Source organism: Panthera tigris, chromosome B2 (assembly GCF_018350195.1).
Source record: "Panthera tigris isolate Pti1 chromosome B2, P.tigris_Pti1_mat1.1, whole genome shotgun sequence".
Classification (NCBI taxonomy): domain Eukaryota; kingdom Metazoa; phylum Chordata; class Mammalia; order Carnivora; family Felidae; genus Panthera; species Panthera tigris.
The window spans coordinates 133,845,719-133,858,627 of NC_056664.1; the positions used below are offsets into that span (position 1 = coordinate 133,845,719).

General features: G+C 36.0%; 1 protein-coding gene across 3 annotated transcripts in view; it reads right to left on the minus strand.

Moving 5' to 3' along the window:
* Nucleotides 1-12,909, minus strand: part of PPIL4 (peptidylprolyl isomerase like 4) — a 38,025-nt gene that overhangs the window by 8,972 nt on the left and 16,144 nt on the right. For all 3 annotated transcript variants that reach the window (XM_042987298.1, XM_007086893.2, XM_042987299.1), the window contains exons 8-11: nucleotides 11,013-11,137; nucleotides 8,539-8,605; nucleotides 6,771-6,882; nucleotides 2,336-2,432 (exon numbers count right to left, since the gene is read on the minus strand). In XM_042987298.1, the coding sequence (XP_042843232.1) occupies nucleotides 2,336-2,432; nucleotides 6,771-6,882; nucleotides 8,539-8,605; nucleotides 11,013-11,137 (401 nt within the window). The remainder of the gene's footprint in view (nucleotides 1-2,335; nucleotides 2,433-6,770; nucleotides 6,883-8,538; nucleotides 8,606-11,012; nucleotides 11,138-12,909) is intronic.

Consider the following 12,909-nt stretch of genomic DNA (forward strand, 5'->3'; position numbering starts at 1 on the left):
CCATATCCCACAAATGCACTTCTTAACAACACTACAGACATATTTATATTTGATCCACGGTAATTATTTAAGGTCTGTTCATCCCCCCTCTCCAACAATAAAACGTAAGGTTCTATAAGGGCAGGGGCTATGTTTTATTGCTTAGTATACATCAGATGCCAAATAAGTATCTGTAGATTATTTATGATACCCCCAGACGTGACATTTGTCACATCTCTTTTCCCTTGCTTAGCTACTATCTTCTGCGCACTACTATAGTCAACACTTGTAGATGCCAAATCTTTCCAGTTAAACACAAATTTGAGATCTCCCGTCTTCTTTTCCACAGTTACTTCCCGAGATCTACCCTAAGTTAAACTTGCCTTTCCTTTTGTTCTATTTTTTAATCTTCTTAGTAGTAGTGTAATTTACAGCAATTTCTTTTTTTTCAAGATCCATTAAAGTGTATCTCCACCATGACTTTGTAACTTAAAACTTACTATAAAAAAAACTTACCAGATTATTACATTGTCCTCTAAATCTCCTTTCCTTGCCATAGTAACAAAGTAACATATAATATAGAATGAGGACAATATATCTCTTAGTTATACTTTTTGTTTTTTATCTCTTACATATTATAAACACATGTTCTACCAATCTAATATTTTACCTGAGATTATAAATGCCTTGCTGAAATGAAATCTATCAACTACCAACAACATAAAGACCACCGTATTTGGTCAGACTCAAGAATTTCCTTTTTCTTGTTCAATATCCTGTTTGAGAATGATTAACAATGGTTTACATCAGGACATGTCTGTCTTCTCTATCAATTTCAAAAGACTGAAGGCAAGCATTTTTCAATACTAGTCAAATGTGGTTGTTTAAATTAATTAAAATTCAACAAACTTTACAGTTCCTCAGTCCATTTCACATGCTCAAAAAACCACATGTGGTTACTAGCCACACTGGATGGTGGAGATATTTTCCAGCACTGTAGAAAATTCTACTGGAGAGCACTGGGCTACAGATTTATTCTCAAACATACCTGGTTTCCTTTCTTAACTTTCAGTAATCTATCATCTTAAATTTAAAACATTTTAATACTACATATTCTTTCTTTGCAGCCTGACCTACTTACCTCTGTGAGGGAAAGACACCTCCCTGTACTTTATACTCTATGCCTATACTTCCTTTTATTTGTCCCACCCACTTCCCTTCTTCCAGCTGCAGTTACTAGTAAGTCTAAATTTAATTTCAAAGATTTGTTAAATAAATCTCAAGTGTATTCCATCCACACCTTTTATGATTTTAATATTTCAATCATATCTCCTCTAATGTTCACCTTTTTAGACTGGAACTTAGCTTACTGTTTGCTGTGTATGCATGTGAAAGCCTCTCCTCATGTTGATTATGTCAGTGTATTTCAGCTTTATCCAGCTGTTACACCTTACAATGTTTCATGTATTGTAGACAGTCAACACATTTTTTTAAATGAGTATATAACAAGTCAACCTGATATTCATCTTTCTTTGATGAATACTTGGAAAGGAAATGTCTAAGGCAGTGTGGGAAAAGAGAATCCCTAAACTACTAACAGAATTTAGGAAACAAAGAAACCATTTACCAGAAAGAATCACAAAAGAAATAACTTTTGCAATGTGTAGAGTGATAGATTTATAATGAGAATATCAATGAAAAAATTGAAATGACATAATGTAAGCAGTATGTCTCTGATTTTTTTCTCAACCTAAAACCTCAAAAAACTTAAATTAAATGGTCAAGTCAATGAATTTCTTTTTAATCCTATAAAAATCAACTCTTGCTTACAGTATGAGCCAAATAAATATTTGTTGCTAGACTGACAATGTACTTAGCAGAAAGAAGCAACCTAATCATATAAAATAACAAAAGGATTTTGTTAATCTACACATTTACCATCTCCAAAGAAGTTAAACATTACAAGGAAGGTTAACACCAAGAATTTAGCTAAACTATATGAAGAAAATTTCTGACTATGGGGAACTGAAAACATTACAATTATACACAGAAAATACAAATCTTACCTGAAGATTTCAGAATAAGTGTTAACCTTAACCTAAGAGTAAGGAGGGAAAAGAATTAGGCTAAAGATCTCTTTGAACTGTAAACTCCATAAAATAGAGAAAGTACCAAAAAGGGAAAAGTATATGTAAGATGGTGAAAAAATATTAACAATAAACTAAATGATGTCTTCACAAACCATCTGGATTCAGGAACCTTGTCTTCTACAGACTTTATGACTTATAACATATCACATAGTACTCTACACAGAGTGGATGGTCTACATCCACCAATTGGTTCTTGTGAAGGATACTCCTGCTTGGGCTTTACTTTATCTTTCAAAACTAAATTAGATGGTTTATCCTGTTCCTTTTCATACTCCTTGAAATCACTCTTGGTGTATTTCCCACCTATTTATTAAAAAAAAAAAAGAAAAAAAGAATTTAGTAAGAAAACTCACCTAATTTATCAAAGAACAAAAATTATTTTAAAAGAGGTATAACATGAGCTATTTTATAAGTAGCATATGTACTGAGGAACAGAAAACGAATGAAGATTAGTAATTCATTCTCCATTACTGTTTTTAAATGAAATCTGATACCTATTTTGCTAGGTAGCCCTATGCTGCCACCTAACAATTTATGAGAGTATTACAACATCAAACTTTCAATCCTAAATTACACAATGAATACTTTCACTGGGAAATAATGCAGTGTTTAAGGAGAACCATTGAGTCCATAAGAAAATTAGGTCCAAAGGAAATTGATGGCTTGAGACTGGAGTCTGAGATCTGAGAGACTTATCTTGGAAGAAGTAAGGCTTTAAAGATCTCTGATCTGTCAAAAGAGACAGACTAAAATCTCAACAGAGCACCAAGCAGATAGGGCACAGTAGGATCCACACAGAAATTCACTAAAGGGTGTGAGAGGGGAGGGTTGGCAAGAACACCAAAGACAAACTGTGTCTGCTTTCAAGTTCTTGCTCAAGAGCACCTTTATTCCTCCCGAGTGCCAAAAATGAAATCAACAATCCCTTCAGAAAAATAGGACCTACCGTTCTATCTTGACTGGCCTTCAGTGGCAGGGCAGGGAAAGAGCATCATCCTCTGCAGCCCCTTGACTCCCAAGCCTACTCTCCTACCAGATGGAGATTCAGTCCTAGACCTGCTGACCAACCTGCCTTTCCTATCCCCTCAACTACCATGACGAAGTGCTTCTAGTGGGAGGGCTTTGTACACAAGGGCCAAGACTGAACATACAAGTAAAGCAAACTGCAGGTACACAGAGAGGTGTTTTGATTGGGAATCCTACATACAACCTACCATCAGGTTCTTTAAACAAAGGGGAAAATAGGAATAAAAGAAGTAGGTAAGCATCAAAAACAAAATGAATCTACCTGGTAATTCCAGAGACTCTTGAAACAAAAATGGCCAGTAAACAACATTTCACAGTATTTCACGTGAACATGAAATAGACAACAGCACACATTTCAACACTGATAACTATAACGAACAGGTACCATTTCATCACTGACAAAAGATTCTGTGCTTATCAGGAGTTTCACTATGGATGAGGCAGTTACGGTATAATGGAAAGAGCAATGGATTAAAGTGAAAAGTTCTGTGGTCAAATCCTGACTCTAGTGGAAGGTCCTAGGTTAGCCACTTCTTTGAAACTCATTTATATTCCTTTCATTTGTAAGCTGAAAATAATACCTACATTTCACAGAGCTATAAGACAAAGTACTTAGCACTGTGAATGGTATAGAGTATATATTCAATTTATTAAATACGAATCCATAATACATAAAACTATCTCAAAATTAACTACAGTTAACAAATAAACATGTTTATGATGGCATGTGAAGCTAAAGCATCTGTCTCCCTTTTCATTCACATGTGGATCTTGAGAAATTTAACAAAGACCATGGGGGAAGGGAAGGGGAAAAAAAGTTACAGTTACAAAAAATAAACCACAAAAAAAATAAAAAATAAAAAATAAATAATAAAGCATCTGTCTCCTATATGACATTTTATTTTATTTTTTAAAGAGTTTATTTTAGGGGCGCCTGGGTGGCTCAGTCAGTTAAGCATCCGACTTCAGCTCTGGTCATGATCTCAGGGGTTTTAAGTTCAAGCCCTGCATCAGGCTCTGTGCCGACAGCTCAGAGCCTGGAGCCTGCTTCAGATTCTGTATCTCCCTCTCTCTCTCTGCACCTCCCTGCTTGCTCTCTCTCTCTCTCTCTCTCTCAAAAATAAGAAAATATTAAAAAAGAAAAGGATTTTATTTTAAATAATCTGTACACCCAATGTGGGGCTTGAACTCATGACCCCAAAATCAAGACTTGCATGTTCTACCAATGAGCCAGCCAGGAGCCCTCCTCTATTTCATTTCTTCATTTCTTTTCTTTTCTTTTCTTTTCTTTTCTTTTCATTTCATTTCATTTCATTTCATTTCATTTCAAGTTTTTAAGGTTTATTTATTTATTTTGAGAGATAGAACAAGCAAGCAGGGGAGGGGCAGAGAGAGAAAACCCAAGCAGGCTCTACACGGTCAGCACATAGCTTGATGCCAGGGTTGAACTCACAAACCGGGAGATCATGACCCGAGCCGAAACCAAGAGTGGGACATTAAACTGACTAAGCCACCCAGGCGCCCCTTAGAGAGGACTTTAAAGTGAACTTATTTTTTTCTAAAATGTTACATAGGAAGGGCATCTGGGTGGCTCAGCTGGTTAAGCAACTGACTTTTGGTTTCAGCTCAGGTCATGATCTCACGCCTTCGTGGGCTCAAGCTCCACATCAGGCTCGGCACTGGCAGTACAGAGCCTTCTTCAGATTCTCGCTCTCTCCCTCTCTCACTGCCCTTCCCCCACTTGCACTGTCTCTGTCTCTCAAAATAAATAAATAAAGTTAAAAAAAAAAGTCCTCTGTAAATAAACTACATTGAAACCACTTAGGAAGGCAGTATCATTTTTTCAGTGGGTGGATTATGTTAGGAAAAGAATGGAGAGGAAAAAAAAACAAAAACTAAATTAAATCCTATTTATATCATCAGTTTATGTGACTCTCAATAAATCACTTCACAAGATTGTGCTTCAAGTTCTTTCTCTGTGGTGAGGAACTGTAATTATACTGGTTTCACACATGCCCCAAATGCTAAAATTAAATTAGCTCTTTGGGGAAAAAGCCCCACAGAAGAGCTACTTCTGCACCAGAACTAGAGTGCATTAGGCCAGTGCATTAGCACCACTGGACCAGAACTAGAGTGCATTAGGCCAACAGCTCCTCTATAGTTCTTGAATACACTTATTTGATTCTTTTGTTTACAAAGCTGCAATTACTACATGTGAAAAACACACCACCTTAGTGCGTTTAGTTTTCGCGAGTCACTGAAAATAGAGAGCGGTGTGAAAATCTAGTCATGCAATCCAGCACGACAGTTTCATGGGAGAAACCAACACTATAGGGAACCCTGACCCGTCACCGTCTCCCACCATGGAGAACACAGCTTCCAGCGGGCCTTCCTCACCTACTTTGGACATTGATCATTTCTTTTTCTGAACTCCCACAAGGTACCATGACCTACCAAACAAACGAGCACATCACTCTCAAGTAGTGTTCTTTCTTATTTGGAAAAAAAAAAAAAAAAAAGAATTCATAAAAATCATGGGAAAGAAAGAAAAGTTTTATAGAAAAAGAAAGTAATCCTGGAATTCCTAGTAAAATTTAGCATGATGTGGTGAATAACTGTCAAAGTAAAATCTTCTAAAAATATTGCATCAAAAATCAAAAACTTACGTTATTTTAGCATACAGACATTCAATCTTAAGTTTGACATGCTACTACCAGAAATTCAGTTGACATATATATATGCGTATGTGGACAATGTCATATGCACAGGGACAGTAAAACAGAAGAACAAAAGATTAGAAACTTCACTGTCCATTAATAGAACTAGTCCAATAAATTATGATATATACATTCAAAAGAAAACTGCAGCTGCTGAGACTGTCACTTTTATACACTAACATGAATTGCTCTCTTAGATGTATTATTAAATGAAAAATGCAAGATATGAAGGCAGTATGTATAGCCTGCATCCATTTGTCTTATCCTTTTCTAAAGTTGAAAATAATACATATAAAATATATATACTTCCTTTTTTAAAGGAGAAACCTATAAATATACATAAAATATATATGGGGAAAAAACACATTGAGAGAAAATTCTCAACATAAAATAAACACATATGCATGTCTATTCAAAGAATGTATGCGGAAAATAAAGAAACAGGTGAGAGTGGTTACCTCTCGGAAGGGAAATGGGGTAGATGAGGTGCAGAAGTGCGAGAGTTTTTTACACCACCTTTCATGGACCTTCCCAACTTTGTACCATATGACAATGAAAACAAAAAAAAACCTGTTTTGCATCTAAAAGAACCAAGCCACCACAACCATCATTTTGCAAATATCTGCAATGGTTTAAATGGGTTAAAAGTAATTTATAATACAGTCAAAGCCAGTAAATATGTTCATCATCAGCTTAAAATACACATACACACATACATACACTCCCCTTTATCTTAGATTCTCGATAGCAGCTACGTGAAACCATAAATGGCAGAAGTTACATCAATGAACATTTCTCCTAATGAGCAGCACTAAGTCAAAGGAGATATACGCGCAAGCACGCTCACACGCACAAGCAGGCACGCTGAACAGAAACAAAGGAAGATGAACCAACATACCTTTTCCTTTCCATTTAACCTTTGCAACAGACTGGCTAAAATCCACATGTATTCTTCTGTCATCTATAAGTACATTGTCCATTTTGAAGAATGCTTTCTCACAATCTTCTTCCTGACAGTAATTATAAAAACTCAAGCATAAATCTTTATGGAAAAGATTTCTGCAGCTTCAACAAATACTAAAAATACAAAAGTTTGTTTTTACCCAAACTAACATTTGCAAGCTTATTACACGCGAAATGCCGTTAAATGTTTTGTGCCTGTGACCCCAGTTAACTCTGGTAACAAGTGTATGAGGAACTACTACCTGCTATCATCTCCACTTTCTCAAAGAGAAAACATCAGTTTAGAAAGGCGTAGAAGTTGCCAAAGGTCAGCTGGCAAAGGTGAGAGCCAGGACGTGAGCTGAGGCAGTCTGACTGTAGTGGACATACATATACCTACAAACTGTGTTCCCCAAGTCCATAGCCCCTTCTACTCAAAACCCAAAAATATCCTGAAAGTTCAAAGTTGTTTTTATAAATTTGGTGTTAAAATCCATTTGACACCAAAACAGTCTCCTAACAGGAGACTATGGACTTAATTTATTCCACTTGGTATGAATATGCATTCATTCCTGTCCAGAAATTGTGACTGATTATGGAGTGCTGACCCAGAGGAGTATGACACAGTCCACAGGTGTGTGTACACACACACGTACACAATTACCTAAGTTCTGAAAAAGCCTGAAATCAGAAACAAAGCTATTCCCAATGGTGTGGATAATGGACTGTGGGCCTGAGATACCAAGGTCCTTGTTACATAAGGATTCTTCCCGTCAGCAACTTTGAAACCCCGTATTTCCATCTCGGACATCTGAACACTAGGAATGATGCATTTCAACCCAGCACTGATCAATTATCTCCTATATTCCTGGAAATGTATCCTTTGGTCTGCTCACAACTTACTAGAGGCAATTCAGAGAAGCAGACAAAAAAATAAAACCTAGTTACAATCATATTTATTTACCATGTATGTCAAGAATTAAATGGATCATAAACTCCATGAGGATACAAAGCTTTAGCCATCTTTGTATCTATATCATTTAGAACATCATCTGGTACATGGTAGGCAATCACTAGGGGCATAATTTTAATCAAGTCACATGACCACTATGTGTCTCCACTTACTTATTTGGAAAAGGAGGACAGTACCTATTCTCACAGAGTTGTAAGGATTAAATGCATATCAGGTAGTGTAACACCTGGCTTAAAGAAAGCTATTTGAATAACATAAGCTCTCATCATTATTATTATAGATCTAGAAGGTACCACCTAATCCAATATTCAGGTTTTATTTATAAGGAGGGTAATATCTAGAAATAAGAGTTCCAGATAAACTGTCAAATATCATATAATAGTGACAGAGCTCAGATTAACACCTAGAACTTTATACTCAGTCTAGTTCTCTATTATTCAATTACAGATCTATGTAAACAATGCTGAAAAATCATTTCTACAACATGAAAGACATTACCTAAAACTTTAAAGTTTTAAAGATACACTAACTCAGACTGTACCTGAATCTAAACTAAAGGTACATATATTAACACCAACAGATGTTGTATTTATTTAAATAGAGCATATAATAAAATTATTTTTCTTGGGTGCCTAAAGGGCAAATTAATTTTCTAATCTCAGAGACTGGAAAAATTTTATAATTTTTCATACTTTAACACTATATAAGAGCAAAATAAATATAAACTTAATATATCTATATAATGACCTACCTTTTCAAATTCAATAAAAGCATAACAAAGGGATTCTCCTGTCTTCCAATCCCGGATAACTTCACAACTGAAAGAAAGTTTGGAAAAAAGTGACTTTAAAAAAAAAGCATTTACTCTTACTCTTCAAAAGTGAAGAACAAAATACGCCATTTATTACAAGTCAAAGTTAAACTCATGGAACTATATTTCTCCCAGTTTCTTCAATAACAATTCAAAAAAAGTAGTTCACCAGTGTAGTAACTAAATTACCTAAATTCTACTCTGAATGCCCAATCTTGGCCTAAATTCCTAATGCACTGAAGAAAGAATAACAGTATTTACTTTACCATGCCAAAAGCAAACTAATGCTAAAAAAACTCTTTAAGTCTTTATTCACTTCTAGTCCAAATGTAAATGAATTAGAGTATACAATGATACTGCAGAATGTATACTGTAGTATACAATGTTGCTGTATGTAAATTCATACACATGTACATGTTTAATAAGTTTATACTTTGTAGGGTTTTATTTTTTTATTTTCTTGAGAAAGAGAGGGAGCGCGCGTGTGTGCAAGGGAGGGCAAAGGGAGACAGAGAATCCCAGGTGGGCTCCATGCTCAGCACAGAGCCCAACGGGCTTGATCTCATGACTATGAGATCATGACCTGAGCTGAAATTAAGATTCAGACGCTTAACTGACTGAGCCACCCAGGTGTGCCCTTGAATTTTAATACAAACCAAGCTCAAATTAAACTTCATAGCTATAGCTATTAAATAGAACTAATCCATCTTAACAATCAAGTAAAAGGGCCAATAAGAGGAGTTGAAATCACCTGGCTTGCCCATTTACTCACATACCATAAGTCTCATTTTAAAAACATGAAATGAAATGAATAGGGAAATAAAACATTGTGAGACAAAGGAAAAGTAATCACATTATACCATATGGATCAACTGTTATGACATTTACATATATTAAAATGTAAATATGGAATAATGATCTAACCAAAACTATGACACAATCAAAGTAGTAGGTGGTATGAATGAAGATGGAGAGGATAGGAAGAGACGTAAATCCTCATACGCCTCAGCAGGAAGTCAGTATATAATATCTAAAACTCAAAAATAAAAATGGGGCGCCTGGGTGGCGCAGTCGGTTAAGCGTCCGACTTCAGCCAGGTCACAATCTCACGGTCCGTGAGTTCGAGCCCCGCGTCGGGCTCTGGGCTGATGGCTCGGAGCCTGGAGCCTGCTTCCGATTCTGTGTCTCCCTGTCTCTCTGCCCCTCCCCCGTTCATGCTCTGTCTCTCTCTGTCCCAAAAATAAATAAAAAAACGTTGAAAAAAAAAAAATTAAAAAAAAAAAAAGTAGCAATATAGGAGTATTTTTTGTAAATATGATATACCATAAGTACGTGGAGGAATAAAGTTGAGTAGCCATTTATGGAAAGATTTTTCTTTCAACAGGAAGAATAAAGAATGATTTCATAGGCAAAAACAAAAAAACAAATAAAAATCCCCAAAACATAACCTAAAAGGAAATTCTAAACATAAAATAATACTTTTTAATCAATTACAGTTGACCCTTGAACAACATGGTGGTTAGGGGTCCCAGCCCCCTCCCCTGCAGTAAAAAATAAGCATATAATTTTTGACTCCCCCAGAACTTAACTACTAATAACACAGTCAATTAATACATATTATGTATGTTACATGTATTATATACTGTATTCTTATAATAATGTAAGCTACAGAGAAGAAAATGTTAAGAATAATAAGGAAGAGAATATACATTTACAGTACTATACTGTGTTTATCAAAAGAAATCTGTGTCTAAGTGGCCCCATGCAGTTCAAACCTGCAGTTGACCATGCAGGTCAACTGTATAATTGACCTTCCTCAAGAATATTTCCCTTTCTCACAGAAATACTAGCTTCATAGACTTTTACATTAACAATGCAGGGGAAGAAAGCATTATTAGCAAAAGAAAAACATTTGGGAAAATTTAGATTCAAATTTATTTTGACATAGGGGTGCGTGGCTGGCTCAGTCAGTAAAGCGTGAGACTCCTGCCCTCAGGGTTGTGAGTTCAACACCCATGGTGGGTGTGGAGACCACTCAAAAAAGAAAAAAATTAATTTTGACATAGATTGCTGGTAATTCTAGGGAGAACTTATATAAGCATTTTAAATATTAAAGATTACTGAGAATACTACAGAACTACTTAAACTGTTCCATTCGCTTCCTGTCTTAGACTGAAAATGTCTGTTGGAAGTGGGAGAATCATTCAATGATATATGTGTGTGTGTATTTGTGTGTGTATATTTCTATATATACACATACACATATAAATACATCTTTTTCTCCCCTGCTATGCAAAAGAGTCATCTGGAAAATTCACCAGTACAAAATTCTAGAGTTCACAGATTCATCCAAAAATGTCATTAGAAAACCACCAATACCTAGTTTTTCTAAAATCACTAATTCTAAAGATTACCTTCTTATTGGCCCAAATCTTGAGAATATTATCTCCAGATCTTCATCTGTGGTCACTGGATTCAATTTACACACAAACAGCACATTTTCTGGAGGTTTAATATCTGCATCAGGTAGGTCTCCCACCTAAATTGTAAGTAAACAAAAATATAAATCAATTCCTTTGTTGTTTCTATTCTAACTACCCTACGTATGCCCAAAATGCTGATTTCCCTAAACAACTGAATTTACATTTGAAATTACAGGCTCAGGGGCACCTGTGTGGCTCATGAGATTGAGCCCCGCTTTGGGCTCTGTTCTGACAGCACAGAGCCTGCTTAGAATTCTCTTTCTCCCTTTCTCTCTGCCCCTTCCCCACTTGTGTGCTCTCTCTTTCTCAAAATAAATAAACTTAAAAAACGAAAAAAAAAAAAAAAGAAAAAGAAAGAAAGAAACTACAGGCTCAGGAAAAGAAATCTAAATAAGACTGCAAAATCTGAAACCATACTGTATTAATAGCTAATACTTGTCTGACTCTGACTTTCTGTGAATACCATGCTTCGCACTTCACACACACTACTGCCAATTCTTAAAACAACTGTGTGGTTTCCATTTTAAAAATGAGTAAAATAAGGGGCGCCTGGGTGGCGCAGTCGGTTAAGCGTCCGACTTCAGCCAGGTCACGATCTTGCGGTCCGTGAGTTCGAGCCCCGCATCAGGCTCTGGGCTGATGGCTCGGAGCCTGGAGCCTGTTTCCGATTCTGTGTCTCCCTCTCTCTCTGCCCCTCCCCCGTTCATGCTCTGTCTCTCTCTGTCCCAAAAATAAATAAAAAACGTTGAAAAAAAAATTAAAAAAAAAAAAAAAATGAGTAAAATAAAATTCAAGAATGTTAAATAATTAACTGAAGGCCACCCAGTAATAAGCAACAGAGTTGGGATTTGAGCCCAGATCTATCTGGCTTCAAAGTCCCAATTTTATCTCCTGTTTTTCTTTTTTCAAGTACTTCATATATTAAAAAAAAAAAAAAAAAAAAATTATACAAAGTATATCTAAGGAATGGAGCATGAAAATAAAAAACACCCATGATGCCAACTAGCTTAAGAACTAAAATGTCCCTTTGGTGGCTCAGTCGGTTGGGAGTTTGACTCTTCATTTCGGCTCAGATCATGATCTCGCAGTTCATGGGATTGAGCTCTATGTTGGGCTCTGAACTGGTAGCCTGGAGCCTACCTGGGATTCTCCCTCTCCTTCTCTCTCTCCCTGACTCTGCCCTTCCCCTGCTTGTATTCTCTCTCTCTCAAAATAAACATTAAAAAAAAAAAAAAAAAGAACTAAAATGTCCCCTGATCCCATTACTTTGTCTCACCAGAGTAACAAATATCCTGCTTTTTGGTTTTCCTTTTTGGCCATTCTCCTGTATCTTCAGAGTTTTCCCAAATAAATATGCATCCCCAAGCAATATAATTTAGTTTTGCTTGTTTTTAAACCTTTGAAAAACATGATCATACTGACACTAGCTTTCTGCATCAGTAATGCTCCATTCTTTCTGCGTTGCTGTTTGATGTGAACAGCAATAATTCAGGGCGAGTGTTTCTTGTTTTTTACTCTCACCCTCACTATCATCTTCTACTTCAACCAAAATGAACTCGACTTCACAACCAACTACTGCACTGAGTACGGTATCCCAGTTCTACTAAAGGACCAATGAGGGTAACTGTGGGAGAACACATGATGGAAATGGTTTCATTGTGGCAACACTGTATTTGCCATGGGCCTTTAGGTGGGCAAACAATACTTCTTTATACATAAATCTGAAAACTCTCAGTAATGATTTCTGATAACACTATCATGTGAAGTATCTCCTCTTGGATAAACACACTTAAAAAAAAATTTTTTTTTTTTTTAAAAATCAGAAACA